Source organism: Passer montanus, unplaced genomic scaffold, assembly GCF_014805655.1.
Source record: "Passer montanus isolate IOZ18808 unplaced genomic scaffold, ASM1480565v1 scaffold52, whole genome shotgun sequence".
In the NCBI taxonomy this organism is placed as follows: Eukaryota; Metazoa; Chordata; class Aves; order Passeriformes; family Passeridae; genus Passer; species Passer montanus.
This window is the reverse complement of record NW_024370152.1, coordinates 2,877,508-2,898,920: the sequence shown is the minus strand read 5'-3', so window position 1 is coordinate 2,898,920 and position 21,413 is coordinate 2,877,508. Positions and strand designations below refer to the sequence as shown.

Here is a 21,413-nt window from a genome sequence, read left to right as displayed (position 1 = left end):
GTCAAAGTGAGAAGGAAAAGAGCAGTGAGGATCTTAACGAACGTGCTAGTGACTTTTTTCCCCCAGCAAATCCTTTAGTGTTGTCAAGGTGCATAGATGAAGGACATGGATGTACTTCCCCTCCCTGCCTCCACACCAACACAGTCATTCTATTCTTGCCCATCACTCCAGGAAGCTCTGGCAATTGATTTTGCAGCTTTGATATAAGACATGTTGGGGTTTGATTCTTGTAGGCTGAGAGGCAGGCTCTCTGAGAGAGTGCCATGGAGCATCTCTGCAGGCACTTCTCCATGCATGTGTTCTGAGACGTGTGCTGGGAGATTCAGCATTTAGGCAGTACAAGTTGTACACCACATAAGGCCACTAGTACTAAGTAAGGGTGCTTGGGCCATGGCTGGTAGAAACAGTCTTTGTGTTTGCACAGTAGGTGATTGCTTGAAACTATCCCTGCTTCATGGAGAGACAGGCAGGCAGACCTGAGGGCTAGAGTGATTTTTCTCAGGCATGTGTTTCTCTGAGGTTTGTGTTTCTCTTTTGAGAACCTCTGTTTGCTTGCCAGGTCTTGAGAGAGAGCAAGACGCTGGGGTACTGCTGGGTGCTGATTTAAATGTGATTTAGAGGTAGCACAATGTAGTGGCCTAGTGAAGGGAGCCCAAGAAAGGGAGGGAGGGAGGGAGGGAGGGGGTACTGTCTGCATAGTATTAGGTGGGTGGGTCCCCAGGGTGCTGGAGGCCATCTGCCAAACTGTTGTTCTTCAGCTGAGGCTGGACAAACCTGTGAACTGCTACTAGAACTCAAAGATTGAGGCTGTCAGAGTATCCTGCTCCAGATCAGCTCTGCCTTGGTAGTGCTGAGGATCCCCAGGGTGCAGCATCTGTTAGAGTTGTTTGGTGGGAGTCTTGCTGAGCTTACCCAACAAAGGTGGGAGTAATGTTCCTGCGCTCAGCAGGGACATATGCCCACCCACCACCCTTGAAAGGACATTTCCTTGCAAACGGTCCTTGATGGAGAGCTGGCTTCTGGTGGAGCAGGGATTTCTTGATCTGCCACCAAGACCTGCTCTGTGGCCTGGATGGTTCATTGCATCCTAGTGGGTTGTCAAATTGCATGTGGCTCCCTCCCTCTGGAAGTTTGGCTGAAAAGGGGGATGTGCGATAGGGACCTTCTCTGGGTAGTGACTGCAAAGTGGCTCTGCAGAGAAACAAATTTAGGTCTTGTGCAATTTGTGTCCTAAACTTCTGACTATCTTCCTAAATGGATTGATGCCCATCAAACCCCATGATCACAAAGACTATTTCTAGTCCTTATTTTCCTGTTTGTAGTGATGTGAAATTGGGCGGGGGGTGGGGGGTGTGTGTTAGAAATAATTTTCTTCTGTTAGATGAAAAAGCTCGAAATGTCTGCCTCACACTTCCATTCTGGATGTAAGTGTTCCATTCCTCTCAGGAATGGCACTGTTTGAATTATCCTTCTGCAGTATGTTTCCAGATACTTTATCTGAGTGCAGCTCCTCCTTGCTCTGAGATGTTTCTTGCTGTTTTGCCAGCTTCTGTTCGAGACCACAGACTCCTGTGATGCTAATGCATCCAAACGTTTATTCCCTTCATTACAGAGATGAGCAAGGCAGGTTGCGGATGGTGCTTAAAAGCAGGGTGGGGTGAGAGCTAGCCCTCTGGGTGCGGGCTTGGTTGCTACAGGGTTGAATCAGGAGTCAGAGGAGTTGGGTATTACCTGGCCCTTGAAGCTTGAATGGCTTCTGACTTGACTGTACTTCCTGGATGGTGTAAGTAAAAAAACCTGTTTGGGCACTGGATCAGGCTGTCCATCAGGGATCAAGCTGTCCATCAGAGTGTGAGCACTGCATTTCCACCTCCACGGAGTACCTCAGCCACCAGTGATGGCTGTGGGAAGTGTGTGCCTCCCTTTGCTAACTGCACAGAAGATTTTCAGTATTGCAGCTTCTGGGCTAAGCCAAAGGAAACCAGGCTGGAGCTGCTTCTAAAGATGGCCTGCCAGGGCAGAAACGCAGTGGTCACTGCTGTGCTTGCCAAGCAACTTTTTACTGCCTGGTGAAAGGACTGTCTTGCACAGGACTTGGTGGTCATGATGGGTCCCTTCCAACTCAGCGTATTTTATGATTCTATGACTGAAAGGAGGCCCTTGTCTTGAAACTGTGATGCAGTAGTTTGGGGGCAGTAAGAAAACAACAGCACAGATTACATAATACAAGCCTCCCTTTTTGCAGAAGCCATGAATGGGGCTTGCTTTCACTTCTTGGAGTGAAATGACACAGTGGAAGAGGTGGCTTAAAGTGTATTCATTATTTTGTTACAACAGTTTTCAAATGGGAAGTGTCATTTGAGTAATAACTGCATCTCTCAGGCTGAATGAATGCCAAGTGTGATGGAAAGATGCACTTAGGCCTGGGATATGTCTGCATGACAGTGCTAACAGAAGAATGCTTCCCAGAAAAGCCCTGTTCTCAAGAGGAAATAAATTCTAGTACCAGCAAGTTTTGATTGTCGTCAGCTGTCTTGTCTGTGGACTTGCTGTGAGTTAATGAGGAAAAAAGAAGAGGTACTAACTTCCACACCAGTGGGACATGAGTGCCAGCTGGCCTGTGTTGTGCTGCTTGTGGGGGACGTAACATCTTTAATGTCTTCTGCCTTCTTGCCACAGCTGGAACTGCCTGTTGGCTCCTGACCTCTTGCAGAGCCGTAGTTGCCCAACAATGTTGGCAGTCCTTAAGGTGCACTTTCTTAGCAAGCATACGGTCTTGCAAGAATATTTTCAGTCCCCCAGTGCCTGCTCCTCAGGAGAAATTTGTTGATGTGTTTTCTCACTTCTGCCTTAATTGTACCAGAGATAAGATGGCTCAGATCAAACTTCAAATTTCTATTCCAAAAAACTTCTCTTAAATCTAGGAAACGCTCAGAAAAAACTGCTGTGGTGAAAGCTGTAAAATTAATTTAAATATGATAGGAAATAATAACGCAGAATCAGTAAGCTATGTTTAAGATACGTACCCCTTTTTGCATACTCTGTTACTGTGTTGTTAGTTCTACAGTTTGCACTTGCCACAGAAAAAATGCAGGTTTTTACACATTCGTAAATGTTAATTCTTCCGCTGTAGAGTGGTTTGATGGCTGGTTGTGGGGTGTTTTTTTATTTGTTGGTTTGTGGGTTTTTTTTTTAAACCATTCACTGAAATGGAATATTTTAATCACTTGGGTACGCTGCCTTAAACCATGTTTATAACATTGATTTGAAAAATGAAGATGAGCTCTCCCAATACCCTGTCCCTCCATCCATAAAAGCAGTATATATTTAGCTGGACATAAAGAATGTACAACACATGGCAAAGGATGCTGTCTGTAAAGTTTCAAGGGACAGCAGATGTTGGCTAGGGTTTTGGAAAGAATTTAGTTGCTGAAAGAGAAACAGAACTAACTTCTGTTAGGCTCATTAGGCACTTAGGTATATTCAAATTTTAGCTTCCATGGAGGAGAAATCCATGTGGAGCAGACCTGTAGCCTGTCTAAACATTGTCCTGCCATCTGAGATGCCTGAAGATGATGGAAGCACACTACCTGCTGAAGTGAAGCAGTCTGTCAGTTTGCTAAATATACTGGAACAGATTCAACAAAAACAGTAAATGCAAGATGTCTACTGCATGCATCACTGAGTTCTCTGGATATAAGATGCTGTCTTTGCACAGTTTTTCTTAAATCACACCCCACCCTAATGCTCTTTGACATAACTCAGGAATATACTTGCACTGTCGCTTTAGAAAAGTTTGGGGTGTTTTTCTTCATCTCTGTGTGTTATGTCTAAGACCACAGTGGTTCAGGGAGTGAGTCTTCTTCTCAGAGTACTTGTTTTGATTCTTGCACATACCTTAGAAATAATGCGTAGATATCCAAAGGTCCATACAACATGCATCAAAAATCACTGACTTGACAAATACATAATGCTGAGTGACCTTTAATGGTAAAGTGTAATCATACAGACTTTGAATTAATATGCTGTTCAAAGCCATGCAGTTACAGCTCAGACAGCGTCAGCCTTTGCATAATAGACTGGAAACAAATTTTACCTGCTTGATACTGCTGCTAAGGCATTCATTTGAGGTTTTTTGGTCGCTGTTCCAAGGTTTTCTCCTAAGCAGAAAGTCTTTTCCTTCATTTCTGAGCTGAACCTCTCTTTAGATACTGAACTTCTGTGAAGTCTGCCTTTGTGCAGGGAGAGCAGCTTTGATAGTATCTGCACTCTTTCAGTTTTGTTCTCTCCAGCCTGACTGCTTCCTGAAAGGCTGCTCATAGCAAACAAATCCTGTAGTGCTGGAAATAGTGGCATAGGAAGCCTGCAGTGCCCTGGTGCCTTTTGGTGGATCCCTGGGGTAGGCTGTGTAGAGTGTTGTGGTGAGGACTCAAGAGGAGCTGGCTGGATGGTACCAAGCCTGAGGCCTCTCCAGTCCATAGCCATGCCAAAGCCTTGTGAGCAGGTAATAGTGACTCTCTGCACTGGTTTGAATTCAAGGCTGCTTTAGCCCAGGAGCATATATATGGTCATGGAGGTCAGCAGATGCCCAGGACGAGGTCAGCTTAGAGATTCATGAGAAGGATGTGATTTCTATATTGTTAGGGATTTGTATCCCTTGAGCTTGTTCACCCTCCTTGTCAGATACCTCAGTATTTTGGTTTCTGTGAGATTGCTTTGCAAGGTGGTTGGTGATTTTGCCTACAAACTGTCCTCTTTGGTGTGGTGCTGACTCCCAATACCTTCTGTTGTCTTCTGGCTGTTGCATTAAAAAATAAAGGTGCTGAATTACTGATTGTTCTTTGTTTTTTTCAGACCCCTTATCACTGTAAGCACCTCTGCCACATCTCTCAGTTGCCTTGTAGCTGATAGTCTTATGTGACCCTCTCTAAAACCCTGACTTCTCTGCTGTATTCAGTGCTCTCACACAAGCCCATTCTTTCCTCCCCACCTTGTAGCTTTCTATACATGTCCCTGCAACTCTTGATAGTTAGGAATTAGTTTAAAACCCAGGCTTAGATTTCTTCTCATTCAAAATCTTGGGTAGCATTAAGTTTTAGCAGCTCTGGCTGAGATTAAGCCATGCAAAGGTCCTGTTCTTTTGCATTTTTAATCTGTTTTGCTAATGCTTTAATGCAAGAATTGCAAACGTGTATTAGTGTGGGCAGGTATAAGGAAAACACAGCTATTGTCTATGAGGTCACATGGAATTAAACAGTACAACCCTTGCCTACCCAGTGGTCTTACTGTGAGCACCCACACTCTTTCTGTGATGGTGGGGCACTAGGTTTACCAGTTAGCAAGTTTATTTTAATGCCAGCTTTCTGCATTTAATCCTGTTACTTAGGAAAGTGATTTAAGACAAGCTCAACAGGCATAGTCTTTTCAGAACAATTGGTATGACCTGTCAAAAACAGTGAAGCTTGCTGAGCTCTTGGCCACTCATGGATGATGTGACAGCAGAGGCAGAGCTCTCAATGCAGGATTCTGTAAAGACTTGCCCATGACATTGCAGCTTGCTGGAGAAGGTTTTAAATTCTGTGGGAACCATCTGTCCATCATTCCTGCTGAGAGCATAAAGTCACTCTATTGGAGTATTTGATAGGCTGCTGGCAGGCAGTTTTTTGCTGCTAGAGATGTTGGTGAAGCAATGAGAATGGACCAAGCACAGCCTGGGACTAGAAATGGTCCAGGTGTGGCTGTGAAGGTCTCCATAGTAGACTGACATACTTTACAGGCATTCTTCAAGGCTTTTTTTCTGCTTTCTTGCAATACTGCAGCATTTCCCCAGTAGCCTCAATAAAACCTCCAAAAGTCACTCCAGTGTACGGGCTGTTGCCTGCTGTCAGGGACCCGACATCCAGTGGTGGTATGGCTGAGGGGGAAGGCAGGAAGCTCAGGGAAACAGAGCTGTGCACATGCGAAAGCATGTAAAACTGAGACTTCCTCATGATACGGCTTAGCTGTGGAGACATGCCTGAGAATGCTTTCACCTCTCTGTCCTGGCTAACAGTTCTTCATGAACAGTCCTTAGGTCACTTCCTGCTGATGTTTTCCCTTAGTGGTCTCTTGCTGTCCAGAATTTTGGCTGATGCTTGCTCTCTGAAGACTCATATTTGAGCACCCATCCTGTTCTGCTTTTTCTCACGCACTCTTTTCCCGGGTCTTCTGCAAGGAGTGAGTCTGTCTTAACAGCATCTGTCCTCTCAGGGAGTCTGAAAAATTCCAGACTGGAAGTTGCCATTTAATTATCTGCTTCTTTGAAAACTTCCTCCTTATTAGACATTTTCAAAGAAAATATATGACCTTAAGTGTGATTGCTTCAAGAGGCACGGGTTCACACTGGTTCTTTGTGCTCAGACTGACCCATTGCTTGTCCCAGCAGCTGTGGACCGTGTTATCCCCTTCCACTGAGACAGAGCCCAGTTCTCCTGTCAGCTTAGCTGAAAATGGTGGTGAGATAGCAAGAGTTTGATATTCTTCACTTAAAGCTCTTTGACATGTAGGTATGTGTCTTGGTTTCAGACAACTTAGGAGGAAACATTTACCCGAAGACTGTATGATAAAAAAGGCCCCAAGACAAAACCAGTTGTTCCCAAAAAAAGGTCCCAACCAGAACGTCAGTGAAAGTCAAAAGGGGATGCTTTGGTGCTTTTCTTCTGTGGAGAAAGGAGAAGCATTTTCTTCAGCTTTTTATGACTCGCTATACCTATCTAAAAACCACTGGGATTTTTGGAGGGCAGTTTGAGGGGAGCTTACCATTTGAAATGAAATTCATCCAGAGAGCGAAACTGTGCTTCAGGAAAGGCAGCAACCAGCTCTCTTCTGGAGTTAAAGACACCTCTCAAGGGTGAATTGTGGAAACAGTTTCTCCTTGCGGATACTGACCTGCTGCTCCATTTGCACATCCAGACTTGCTGGGCTGACTTACCTGTCCCTGGCAGCTCCTGCTGGAGAAGCAGGTACCCTGTGGTCTTAGCATCCTGCTGCTGTTCAGGTCAGTGCTGAGACACGGATTCAGCAGCTTCATTCCTGTGCTGGCCTGAAACCACCACAGGCACTACGGGCTTATCCTAAAGAATCTCTCTGCTCCCTAAGCAGGAAACAGAAGGTCAGCAAGGTAGGACCTCTGTTGACCCATGCCAATCAATGCCTTGCGTGAGGTCAATAGAAACCGGTCCAGTGTGTTGCCAGGAGGTCTGAGGGGTGAGGACTGCCAAATGCAAACTAATGCAGCATCATAAATGTTATCTAAAATTCACTGAGAGGGAAATGCAGCCTTCCTAACTCTTGACCAAGAGCTATGTTCTAGAGAAGTAGGCTTTATCAAACATGTTCAAACAGGCAGAAAGCACTGCAAGAATGATGCTCCATTGGGTAGGAGCTTGCTGCCTCTCTGCCCAGAGCATCACTTGACTGGAAAATAATATGTATATGGCTCATGAGAAATGTATGTACAGCTGGGTTGATTTAAGGGGATTGGTGTTCTTAAGTGTCAGCCTCTCCGGCAGTGACAGAGAGAGATGCTTCAAAGGTGGTGGTTAAAGCCCTCTGAGGGAAGCAATTATGAAATGGCTGACCTGGATGCAGATTTCTTTGCCCTTGACCTGAGAGAGAAGGCTTAAGCAGGAGTTTTCTATCCCTTTCAGTCTTGCTTGTATTTAATCTTTGCTAATGCAGCTTGAAAGCACCATGAATATTTGTCCAGCCCATTTCTGGGCTCCTCATTTCAGGGCATTTTGACTCCTGCAAAGCTTGGGTGAGTGGTAGATTGAAAGAAGGAAAGGAGAATGCATGTTGTCTCTTGATTTGGACATTGGTAAAGCAATAGTCTTAAAAATTAGTGCTGACCTCAAAACATCCTCATTCTTTCCTGCTTTTGCATTCTTTTTTAATATGTCTTGTTTGGATGAAATATGATTAACTAACCTTTAAGCCTGGATGTGAACTTTCTTTATACATCCTTTTAATGCTCTGACAACCTGAATAGATGTTAAATACAGCTGTTCCCATACACAAGCCAGTATCTGTAATTTTCATCAGCAGCATTGAGCACTTCTGACAATCAAGTTACCCCTTTCAGATACAAAGACTAAGATCGTGCAGCCTCTGTTTAGGCACTTAACTCTGATAAATCATGGCCTATACACTGAAACCCTATTAATTTTACAATTTACTTGTGACTGTTACTGCATGATGCAGAAGGTGCTGTAAGCTTTCTTCTTTGCTTTACTGTAAGGTAGAGATCCTTGGAAATAGAGATCCTTGGAACACGTGTTTGCTGGCAGGGATACTCAGTGTAGCAGATGTCTGTGAAATCTCAAAGAGCAAGGCTGAGGGATGGAGAAGCTGTGTCCCAGAGGGGTATAGATCAGAAATTCTTTACTGCTCAGGAACTGGACTGTTCTGTTCATTTTGTTTTCCATTTCATTTATCTGTCACTGGGATTTGGCACCAGCTAGTTGTTAGCCATCCCATCCTTTCACATCCGTCTGAGTAGGCTGAATTTTTGTCTGGATGTGTAAGGTACTCCTGTCTAAGCTGTTGCAGACAAAGAGCCTTCTCCTGTGTCTGGCTCCAGCTATTCCTTTTCTAGCCCTTCCTGCCTCCGTGCCAGTGAATGAATGCAGGCCTGTAAGGGCAGGACAGGCATGGTGATTTCTTCCAAGCTCATTTTGTCATGGTTGTGATAGCTGTTTTTATGATAGGAATCCCTTTATCTGTTCCATCACATCTTTACCAAAAGATTGGGTAGGCTGGTGTTAGCACGTGCATCAATGTACTGGAATCCCTAGTGCTGAGTAGTTGGACTAGTGAATGTCTAGTGAATAGTAAATAAATTAGTCCAAGACCCCTGTGTAAGATCTGCTGTTGACTTAGGGCAGAGTGGTGTTGGACTAAAGCTTGTGCACAGGCACAGTGCAGAAAGGTAGGAGAAGAAATGGGTGTAAAAGGCCGGGGAGCCTGGAGCAAAACCATTCTAGAGCATAGGACAGGATAACTATTTGTCAGTGTGCTCCTGGAAGAAAATACAATTGTTGGACAGATGGCCTAGGAGGAATATATGGATTTGTGGTTCTATCCATCTCTGATTAAAGAGCTGTGACTATGTGTTCCTGTGAATTATGTGTCCCTTGTACTTTGAATTTCTGTTTGTATCTGACACTTATCCCGAGGTATTTGATAGAAATGCTTAAAAGTTATTGTTGTCCTGAGGGGGCAGAATATTCCATTTAACTTTTTTTTTTTAAAGAGTGTTTTTGTAAGGTAATGCTTTCACCAGTGTAAACCATGCCATGGCTTGCTATGCCAGAGCAATTGACTGCCTCATATGAGAGAAGAATTTATAGAGTTAGTGATTTATTTTATCTGTCACTTCAAACAGAAGAATTACGGGCTCCATCTTGCCCAGCTGGGAAGAAACTTAATGCTGACTCTAGATAGTTTTTGCACTACAGTTTATTGCTGGCGTGTGCTTTATCTTAGAGATTTGTTTTGTTCCTATCTCTTTAGAAAAGTATTTTGATCTTAGTCCTGTAGCCTTTCTCTCTTCTGAGAAACTGGAGCTTTACTCTGTCAAAGTGTTTCTTACAAGAAAGGAGCAGTGGGAAGGTGCTGGGGGGGCCAGGCCTGGGTAGAATAGGTTGCTCAGTCCGTCTGTCCATTCACCCCTCCAGGTGTTCCCCTGCTCACTGGGCTCACCACCCTGTGTCTCCTCCCTGCCTCCAGGCCAGGTAAGCAGGTTTGACTTGTGTGGTATGGTTGTAAAACCAAGTTGGGCTCTTATCCTGACCTAAACAGTGATGGTCATGCATGGGCCGCCCAACAGGGACCCTTAGACAGTACTCCCATCTAAGTACATGTTTGCATACCTTATCCTTCTTCCCCTTTTTAATCATCCTTATTGTAGTCCTTGCTCCTCACTTTCTCTACCCCACTATCTTTTCAAAGAGACAGCCTGCTCCATTTATGGTTTTCCCATGAGTTCCAGTTTTATGACATGTATACTCAAATTTGCTATTTCTGATACTATTCCCTTGATATTTTTAACCCTAACCAGTATTATTGAGATAGTTGGCCACTGCTGCTGGCCTTTCAGTGGTTAAGGTGCTGGCTAAAGAGTGTGTAAAGAGTGGCTGGGTGCTCTCACGTCTCTGTAAGGTCTTTGTTCTTAGTACTGAAATTCTTGGGTTACGTGACAGATGGGTGAGTTCTTCAAAAGTACTCTGAGTTGGCCCATGTCTACTCTGTATGATCTTGGTGGTGACAAAGTGAAATTAATACTTTAAAAATGCTGCCTGAAGGGATTTCATGTTCCTTCTGCTGTTTTTTCACTAAAAGGTATATAAGCTTTGTTTATTTTTACTCTAGGCAGAAACACTTGTGCGGGATAATGACATATCAGCTCATGCCCAGAATGTTGCCAAGGCCAAATATGAATTTTTGTTTGGCTTGGAAGAAGAGAAGCCTTCAGGAATGGGTAAGTTCTATTTATTACTATTGTGTAAACAAAAAAAACCCAAAAACAAAAACCCACGACAACAAACAAAAAACAAAACAAAACAAAAAAACCCAAAAATACCCAAAAAACAAAAACAACAACAAAAAAACACACTTAAAAAAAACCCCTTAAGCTACTCAAGAAAGTTTTGCAGAAGCTTCTCCTTTAATGACCCCATGAGGCTCATTCACTGTGCTATGCTGCCCTTCACAAGTACCAGACCATAGGATCCTGGTTTGGCCCCAGAAAATGACAGTGGTTCCCTGTCTTACACCCCTGCCTTTCTTTCTGGCTCCTCTGGGCCACCATGATGTGACAGCAGGGACTCATGTGCCAGAGACGTATTGGTGGAGGGAGTCCCTGCACTTTTCTCCAGTGGAGTTGTTCAGCCACAAGTTCTGCAATTGCAGATGCTGAAACATTTCTGCCTGGAGATCCTTCCAGAAATGCACTTTGTGGTCCTCCTACAGGTAGAGGTAGGTGAGATTTTAATTCAGATACTTGAGGTGGTACCCAAACTGCTCTGCCCTCTGGAGTCAGTGATTCCAGTAGTCCAGGTGCAATATCTAATGTTATGCCTAAGGATCTGTCTTGTTCCTGTTGTCTTGTAAGTATAGGCCATTTTCTACCTTTTAAGAGCCCAAGCTTAGAAGAAAATAAATGTAGTTATTGTAGCTATTCCTCTTGCCTTGTCAAAATTATCAATAAGCCCTGTCCTCTTTGAAAAAGCATTTCCTCAGGCTGTTCTCTTTGTACCTTGATCCTTTCTAATTGCAAACTTTCTGGAATGTCACTTAATTAAACAAGACTCCCTTCTTGCCAGAAAAGGGCAGCATTTTGCTCAGAAATAAACTGTGTATGTGCCTCAACTTCAGTAAGGAAAAAAAAATTAATAATGATAATGATAATAACAACAACAATAGTAATAATAATGAGGAATAAAGAATCAGAACTTGAGTTTCTTCCTGGATTTTATAGTTTGATCATCTGCCTGGGAAATCCTTATTGCAAAGTGGAAAAAAAACCAAATTTCCAAAAAGAGAAAAGAAGCCTCAAAAAAACCCAAACCAAAAGGACCTCATTTAGGAATTTTAAAAACTCTTCCAAATTGCCACAAAATGTTTATCACTTTATTACAGGAATCATGATGACCTCATTTCTTGCTTGGAAAGACACAGTGAGAGCACTGTCAGCAGGCATTGGTACAAATCCAGAGACTGGTATTAAATAAAGTATGCTGTGTCTAATAAATCCAAGTGAATCTATTGTTATTACCAGCCAAAACAATTATCAAATATGACGGGTATTCCAAGCTAAGTACTGAGCTCTAAAATAAAGGGTAGCAAAGAGTAAGCCACATATATTGACTTATGTGTCTAATTCTCTGTATTTTTCCTGTGCTTCTTGCCTTATTTCTGGATCTCCTTCTTACCTTTTTTCTGGATCTTCTCCTGTTCCTTTATTAATGAGAAACTGCCATTAGAAGCTAACAGTTAGCAAAATGGGAGTGATTTCAAGGGACCTTCACAGGAGGGTTTGTGAATATTTAACAATGGTTAATATACAACATTTGTGAATTGTACCCAAAAACTGGGTGACATTGTGCTTACCCAGACTGGCCTCATGCTGTCACAGACAAATGCATCCTCCTCCTCCTCCTCCTCCTCCTCCTCCTCCTCCTTTCTCTTTTACAAGTTGTTTGACTGCCATGGATAAATAAGAGTGGTTCTGCCCCTTCTAGTTTTTTCTTCTGCTTTTGAGTGCTTGTTTACTGGAGGTGAATGAGGACAGGGTGACTGAGGAGACAGTAGTGCAAACTCAGGGCTTTTGTACATCACATCATGGTTTTTTTGATTTGATATATGTCAAATATGTCATGACATATGCTTTTGGGGGAAGCAGCTATTCTTGAAAGTCTTTCTGTTCTTCTCTGTGTTAGATGGGAAGGGAGAAAACACCACCAAAAATCCAAACAAACATGCTACTTTCTGAAGTTTCCTTTAAAAGAAAGAAGACGTGCTTTTTAGGGGTCAAAGTATGAAATATTTCAAGCAAATGAGTGACAGGGGCAGGGCCAGGAGAAATGTTGGTGTTTAAACTTGATCAAGAAACAACTTGTCACTGTGGGCAGTTAGGCTGAACTTTAATTTATCTAACCTAAAGCAGTTGACCCGTGCCATGGCTGGCCTCAGAAACGGAACGTAGCATGTAAGCTGCAGAACAGCTTAATTACTTCTGCCTTCTGGTTTATCCTTTCCCTTTGAGCCACAGCCATGTTACTGTAGCCCTGCTGATGCTGCTGAGGTTATACATGTCTTGACTGAGTACTAAAACACTTGCATCAGGCAAGCTAGTTCACAAAGAAAGAGCAATAAGTGGGGACAACTGTGGCAAACACTTCTGTTTACCCATGTGGGAGATGGCAGCTTTTGTTAATAAGCTCCGTGCTGATTTTTACCTTCCAGGTTGAGGCTGCTGGTCATTTTCAGATGAGAAAATGGGTGGGGGGGGGTGTGTGGAAATAAAAAGTTAGGTGGCTTTAGAGTAGGTGTTTCATCAACGATATTCAAATGCTAATAAAGCTGAAAATGTAAAACATTTTCCTTTGCTGTCTTCAGTCTGATTTTATCTGGGATGTTTGTGATTACTGATGCCCTAATGTGCTCTTGTGTTTAATGCATGATTCTTCTTGTCTGGGTCCTCTCCTCTCTTGTCCATTGCCCATCCTCCTGCCCTCCATGCATTACTCAGAGCAGAAGCAGGTCCAAGCCCCCGGGACCCTCCTGTTGTGGAAAGGTTCAAGACCACACATTTCCCTGCAGATCCCTCCCACTGAGGGAGCAGGGAGGATGCACCACACTTTTCCACGTGGCTCTGCACAGCCTGGCTACCTTCCTTGGCGAAACCCCAGCCTTCTGCCTTCCAGCAAAAGAAAATGTTTTTTAGAAACTGAATTTAGCTGGGTTGGACAAGACCTCTTCTCAGACTCACTGACATAAAAGGCTGCTTGTTGTATGTGGAAACATACATTCCTCCTCTGGAAACTGCTGTGGAAACAGTGATCTCTATTGAGCAGACTTTTCTTCAGGCTTGGCTGTGCTACAAGCCTGATTTTTATGACTTTGCCGTTAATACATTTAAATACCAAAAGGAAAAAAAAAAGTCATGGCTACATTACTTAGTCTTAAAAGTGCTTCCTTGGGGGAAAAAAGTGGGGGACACTACAAAATAATTTCTTAAATAAACATGAAGGCCAAATACCCCATAATTCCTGTTATATGAGAAAATAAATCCAAGACTGTTGTTAGGAAGAAAATAGCTTCTTAAGGTTAATAAACAGTCTTTTCTCTGATGCTTTTGAGAGGAGAAAGCTTTCCTCCCTCCTGTGTACCAGAGGTTTAATCTCATCCTTCACAAAAAGGCCCTGTACAAATACTGCCTGTGTTGCTATGCAAATCTGGTCTTTCCCAACAGCTGCTGGAAGAAGCTTGGTTTTGAATTCCTGGAGAAACAAATAGCTTTTTGGAAAGCCTGTCACTTGCTGTTTTGTGTTCAGTGAGGTGTCATGAGGCAACTGAGCTCATTTAACATCTTGCTTCTGCCAAAAGAGATGGTCCCAGACACATACTGCCACCGATTATGTCATGCTAGTTCTTGTGCTCATCTGTTTGCTTAGCAGGCTCAAGCCAGCAAAAATTGTAACACCCCCCCCCCCCCCCAAAATAATGCTAAAAGATCAATTCTGAAAAAAAGAGCTTATTTTCTCCTGGCAATGTGTGTTGAATCACCTTTGCAAGGGGTCAAACAATGCCAGATCTGACACGTGAAAGAAAATCAAACACATACTTCGACCCATGAAACATACCTGTTCCTGAACTAAAATCGAAGAAATGATTGCTTTTGCTTTAGAATGTCTAGAACTTTTTTCAAGAGCAAAGGAAGGACACAATGGCTGCTATTTTGTACAAGTAAAGTCTTTTCAGGGTTCTTATGCTTCTGATTTAAACACCTTTAAGAAAATTATCACAGTATCTTTGTGTAAAGTGAGCATCACTGACATACATTCTGCCTCACTTGTTTGCTCTGTTACTTCAAGGCACACATGTCCAGCTCTGCTGCATCCCCCTCGCATTGCATGGAAGTGGTACCTTCCTGGTCCTCACTGCAGGAACTGCTCTTAGACCACAGGCACTCATTACATTGTTCTCATGACAGCCTGACTGCTGACTGTAGTCTTGCCAGTGCTCCAGCCCTGTTGTTTTCCTTTTTGAGGCACCACCCTTTGCCATATTTTCATCTCTTGCTCTTTCCATCTCCAGGCAATCCTGTAAGTCTGGGCTCCCTGGTCTGGTATCTTCCTTTGCAGCTCTCTTTTCCTTAAGAGGTACAAAACTGTGTTTTCTGAGGGCTGGAGGACTGCCTGATTTTCACATTAATTTTGCTGAATTATGGTGAAGGATCGGCACATCAGATGTCCTGCAGCGTTTACCAGGCGCACATACAAGGCTGGAATACAGAAAGCTCAGAGCTCTGGTAACCCTCTCCCACATAATTAAAATTCCATCATCCTGTTCTGCATACTTGACTTTATCAGCTTCTTTTTGTTGTTGTTGTTTCTAGTGTCTCACTGCATTTTCTGACATAGAGAAGTCCTGCAGGAGTTTTTAAAGCATAATGTGCAATCAGTAGTTTTCTCATAAATATCCCAAATGTTTGGTGTTGCTGATTGGCAATGATGCAAAAAGAAGGTTAAATTTTTAAATTTAAGTCTCCAGAGGTACTGTATTAGAAGTTTGTGCACTACAGGAAGTAGTTTGGCACCAGCATGTTCACTGGCCATGCTGAGTGCTCCTCTTTCACTCCAACATGGAGTAAAGCAGGTCATTTTGGGTGCTCTGAAGAGCAGCAAGCTCTTACAGTGCTGTCAGATGAGAATTGTGCACATGAAAAAATAAATGCTGGTGCAAAAGGACAGGTTCCATTATGGTCTGCATCTTGGCTGCAGAGGTGGAACTGTTGTGCTATCTCCCTTGAATTTCTTAGTCCTGCTTCCTGGGGCTGGGAGAAGCTGAGGCATGCTCAGGAGCTGTCAGGTATGGTGTGATGGATGTCTGGGTTTCCAGTCCAGAGGGGAGGAAAACTAAAGGGGGCACAAGGCGTTATCCTAAGTCCCTTGCTCCACAGGAGGAAATTGAATGTCTTGTGACCTCCACTTGAAAGCTGGATAGATAAAGTTATCATAACCTACAGCTGTAGGGAGGAGATTACCACATCCTCAACTTTTTAAACAAGAGAGTTGTTTGAAGGCCAAGAGTTTAGTACAAATAATCATTAAAACATGTACTGTTTGTTTATTGTTTTTTAAAGATGCAGAATTAAGCACTCAGAAGTTAGGAAATGCCAGAGTTAAGGCAGTCTCCCTGTCTGTGCTCTTTTGGCTGAAGCTGAGAGCCATGCTGATGTGAGCACACAAATATTTGGGGACTTGGTGATGCTGGCAGTCTGTCAGTGTCTGGCCACAACAGGCTCTAAGCACACGTGGCACAGGCTGAATCCAGCTGAAGCTGGCAGGACTCGGCAACGCTTTCCTGGAGGCAGTCAGGTCGTCCCCTTCCATCAGGCAGATAGAAAATGGGGCATCCAGATCAGTGGCCACAACAGGAGAGGCTCAGCCAGCTGACTTAGCTTGTTATAGACAGGTACAGTGGGACACAGATAAATTTTTACCTGTCACTATGGCCTTCTTCCTCGGCCTCAGCCCCATCATCTGGTGAGATCTGCAACACCAACACAAACCCTCTACTGTGCTGTAGCCTTGCTTCATTTCTGAAGCTTTCTGAAGGAAATGATGCATGTTAACTTGCTGTTGATTTGCACACAAAGGCATTTAAATAAAATTATGTGGGTAGGTGCAGTTCTGGCCTGGTATTGGACTAAAAGAGTGTAACACAGAGTACAGCATGTATTTTTCCTGTTCACAGTTCACTGGTTTAACAAGTACCTTCTGCCATAGATCCCTGTGTTGTTTATTTAACTCTATCCAGTGTCCGGAGGAAGGGAGTCTCATTCACTGTGAGAGCCTGCTGAAAAGTTACTATGCAATGTCCAACGGCACCTTTAGCAACAAACACTTGGAGCCTGGGAGAGGCACATGTCCCTCTGTGTCCTATTTTTGTTTTAGCTGGGCACATAACTTGAGATCCATCTCCTAGGGTGCTTTAAGAACTGCCTAGCAAGACTACCAAGTTGGGACCAGTTAACCAAGACCAGCTTGGTTAACTGGTCCCAAACTCTGAAATGTAGTAAAGGACATCCTTTTCTGCAGGTGTGCTTGGTTTCTGGATCTACAGAAATCCAGAGTTTCTGAGATCACTGCTTACAAGTCTTACAAGTCACTGCTTACAAGATTTTTAAGGTCATTTTTGCTTGCTCGAAGCAACTTTCTAAGGGTTTTGAGAGGATTATTGAAAAATACAATATTTTAAATATATAACATTAATTATAAATCAATTTAGAGAGGCTGCAAAATTGTAGATGCTGAAAGTGTCAAAGCAGCTGTGAGTTGTCACTGCTTCAGAAGTTTTTTCTTCAGGTGAAGGCTCTTATGGAGCTTTTGAAGTAATTCTTGCTAATTATTGTGTGTATCTACACTTAGAAGATCTGTTAGCTGCTTCCTTTCTAAATCACAGCAGCAGAAAAATAGAAAATTTCAGATTCTTTCTGGATCTGTTGTTTACATTTTAGGTTTCAGACTTCTCCAAACATAAGTCTTCAATGAAAACTTGAGATTCTCACAGCCACATAATTCCAGAGTGTGGGACTTCAAAGAAGAAAAGGGCATTAAATATTCTAAGGCCCACTTGCACTTTTATGGCAGGATAAGGAGTCCAGATATTCCCTTTGTATTTTCCCTCCTGTTTCTGCTCATGCTAGCAGCTGTTCCACTCTACCATTTTGCTTTCCAGGCTAATGACTCTTGGGACTGAGCTATCTCACTGACCATCTGTGGCCCATACAGCAATTTGTAGTGGATAATCCCTCACACTAAATCCTCTCAGCACGTGCTGCATGTTAGTTTTGGACTTTGTCCTGTTTTGAGCTCGCTGTAGGCCTGTGAGTGACTGCAGCAGAGTGCCATCCTTCTTGCAACCAGGGAAAAGGTAAAGGGCTCTTTGGAGGACACTTAAATTCAGTGCAGTTGGGGTTATGCAAGTGGTCCCAAACCCTGTTTACCACTGGGAATTAGTTAAAATCTGTGGGGGAAAAGATGCAGCCAAGTTACAGTATTGCTTGTATAAAGCTTTCCGTCAGTAATAGAGCAAGAACTTGTGCAGCTGTGAAAAAAAAATCCACACAAACTCTCAGAGAGGTACAAAGTGACCCATGTATTTTACATGCTTTCTAAATGGTCATTGCTTTCTAAATTCACAGGATTTATGTCCTTATCCTAGTGGCTTTTCTCACTCTTTTCCAAACCAATGACAACTTAGCATCATCATATCCTACTTCAGCACTGGCTAGCAGAGAGATTCATCACAGATTTACTTAGCATGGGCATGGCTGTCCTATGGCAGACTGAACTTTTGTCTAACACTGTCTTTGGCAGCCCAAAACCCCCAGAATTTAGGGAACTACACGAGCAGTGGTGGGCAATATCTTTTAGTGAATCTCTTCCAGTATGCAGGAAGCTGTGGGTGTATGATTTCCTGAGGAACATACTGTCCCTGCATGCATGCAGGGGATTATTTTTTTTCCCTGAACAAATTAGTTTAATTTCTAGGTAACCCTGAGCCACTGGCTGTCACACCACTGTCTGGCTGTTCAAGCATGGACTGTAAAGAACACACAGCCTGTGCATGCTATTGGGCTCTGTGCCAAACCTCCCAGTGACCACAGCAGGGAGTCCCTCTGGTTGTCTCTTTTTGGGGTGAGGGACCTCAGCCAAGATGGTCAGTTTTTCTGCAAGGGCTCTGCCATAACTCTATTTTCTTTTACCTTCCCTGCATGTCTGCTAAGGCACAGAGGCATTTCACCAGGATTTATTTCTAGGCAATTCTCCCCAACCTCTTCCCTCTGCCTCTCACTTTCAGTCAGCTTCCCCATTTCCACCAACTTGTTGTTTTTACATAATGCTGCTGTAACTTTCGACGGGATGAAGATCTGGCTCTGCTTCTCCTTTTTGGGGCAAGCAAACTGCCCAAAAGCCTGGAGTGTCTGCAAGCTGCAGAAAATCCTGCGCCCGGTCCGGTGTGGATGTTTGCAGTCCAGTTACAAAAGCCCTGTGTTTGCATTATGTTAATCCCCTGGCTTTGGCTACTCTGGCCAGGCAGGACCTATCGCATGGAGAATGACATCATTTGGAAAAAGGGCTGCTTCCTGAGGCTGCCAGAGGCTCTGCAGCATCCCTCCCCTTTTATAGGGGATGGCTGCTCCATCTCAGCAGGGGCAGGCTGCTTTATCAATTGGAATAGTTTTAGTGACTGTAGACATTGTAACGTGATGGAGTGCAGGAGAAGGAGATGTGTGTAACCCTCCTCTCTGCCAGGCTGCAGTAGCGATACAATACCATAAATCCTGTGATTTGTTCATTAAGCTCTGTTGCCTAGAGATTTGTCTCATCTTAATGCATACATTGTTTTTTACTTGCCCTAATCTGCCTTTTACAAATGGTGGCAAGAATACCAGGAAAGTGTAACTGATACGATGCTGCTTGCAAGCTCACCCACGTGCTACTTGTGATCGGCACAAGGAGCTGCAGAGATATAAAATGCAGGGTGACTGGGCTGCTTAGTGAATGCTTCCAGCTCACTAATGCTGAAATGCCATAAAGCATCCTGCATTCTGAAACCAGCATATGACTCTCAGCATCGCCATTCTGCCCGATTCTCCCCTTACGGATGCAGTTACAAAAACGGCAGCTAAGCACAGACGTATCCCTGGCATGCCGTCAGGCAGCCTTGCTGGAGGAAATTTTTTTTCCCCCTGCAAGCTGCCAAGGTGGACTCCTTAGCTCCTGCGATAGACTGAATGAGACTGCAGTTCCCCCATCAGTTTCATAATACTCAGAAAGCATCCATTTACATCATTGTGTGCAGTGCAGGGCAGCAGCTGCCAGGAAATTTGAAACTATTTTGATTCCAGTTGACTAGAACAGCAGCAATTGAATTAGCTGGTACCGCTATAGATAAACTGATGATCTTTGCATTTTATTTCTTTGACCAATGGGTAACTGCTGGAGCTACAGTAATCTCTGTGAGTAAGGAGACTGTTCAAGCAAATATATCTAATTTCTCGAGCTATATTATATATATATATATATATATACTGTATCGAGAGAGACACTCACACCATTCTTTTTTAAAATGTACCTGTAAACAAAATGTCTGTCTATGCTTTTAACTTGTGTTTTGCTTCCTAGAATTTCCTTTTATTATGCTGTAGACAAGTTTGCTTGACATGGAATGGTTATTTACCTATGAAATATCATATCTATGCCTGATTTAAGTCATTAATTCTTTCAACGTCTAGTCATCAGAAAGGCTGCCAAATGCTGTTAGGTTATATTTGCCCAGTCTCAGTTTTCTAGTCACTTACCCCCTTTCTATTTTAGCTTTTTCCTTATCCATTTCTTTCTTTTTTTTTCTTTCTTTCTTTTTTTTTTTCCGTTTGTTGAAAGAAGCCACCTTCAATGCAAAGTAGAAATTTGTGTTACCTGAAAGTGTATGTCCTTTGTTTGTTTGGTGATGGGTATTTTTTTCCCTGCGCATCTTCAGTGCAGTCCTTAAATTTTGTTGTTGTCTTTCTATCCTTGTTTGTACTGCAGTCATATTGGGGGATGGGGTTAGACAGGATATGCCAGTAGCTGCAGCAAGACATGATGCTGTGGTGGTGGATGGGAATAAGGGAGGAGTTTCCCTTAAAGAGCTCAAGCTCCTATAAGCTCTTGTACCTGAAATAGCTCTCTGATGAAAGAGAAAGGCTTTTCAGTTTTGGGCGAGTGGCAGATTGGTCGTGATTTACTTCACAAAATAGAGACCTTGGCAGTCATGTGCATGGTGGTACCTAACATAATGGCAACAGAACACTGCTTTGATGTCATGTAGGAAGTTTTTTCAATCAAACAGAGAATTAGGCAATATTCCTGCATGAAGACAAGAATCCCACTGACTTGTGCTTGTATACAGCAGCAGCAGCAGCAGCAGCAGTCCGTCCAGAGGACAGCTGCTGACATTTCACCTAGAAGAGGCTTTACTTTTCTACTGTGATAGCGCTACTCTCTTGCCAAGATGGAACACAGCTTGCAGGTGTGGCAGAGGGGAGTACATGTAAGCACTCTCCCTTTGGACACCTCTCTGTGCCTGCATTTGTGGGTATGCGCTCTGTGTACCTCTTCTGGAGTCTGATGGGCTTGCTATGAAGTTCAGGAGGAGAAATAAATCAGAAACTTGCTCAAGATTTCTTTCCACTGTCAGCAGTGGCTGTTGGTGGCAGATGGGGACGCACAGCAGAGCATTTAGCATTCACCACAAGAAATAAGGCCCCTCTGTTTTCCTCGTGTTGGTTCAGAAGCTAAGATAGCAATTAGCAGAGATGAGCCTGGCCTCTTGGCAGGATCTGTGTGCAGTGCCTTGTTGGGGCTTGGCCTGCAGAGCATGTTGGCTGCCTCCCAGCCCCACAGGAGGCCGGGACTGATGCTCTGGGCTTCCTTCCAAAAGGCGGGATGTGTGGGTTGGAGTGAGGCATGGGGGGTCCCAGCTCTTGGTGTACTGTGTATTCCCTTTCTTCATGCAATGCAGCCAGAGTGTGGCCCAGGCAGTGGTCTGGCCAAGTGCTGTCCCACAGTGCTGAGGGCATATACTAAGCATTGCTTGAG

General features: G+C 43.6%; 1 protein-coding gene across 7 annotated transcripts in view; it reads left to right on the top strand.

Moving 5' to 3' along the window:
- PSD3 (pleckstrin and Sec7 domain containing 3) overlaps window positions 1-21,413 on the top strand; it is a 106,863-nt gene that overhangs the window by 5,534 nt on the left and 79,916 nt on the right. For 4 of the 7 annotated variants that reach the window (XM_039724078.1, XM_039724075.1, XM_039724074.1 and 1 more), the window contains 2 exons: window positions 9,717-9,773; window positions 10,411-10,519. In XM_039724078.1, coding sequence (XP_039580012.1) covers window positions 9,717-9,773; window positions 10,411-10,519 — 166 coding nt within the window. Of the gene's footprint in view, window positions 1-9,716; window positions 9,774-10,410; window positions 10,520-18,207; window positions 19,793-21,413 lie in introns of those variants that run through there. The other 3 variants (XM_039724076.1, XM_039724077.1, XM_039724079.1) reach the window with 2 other exon arrangements.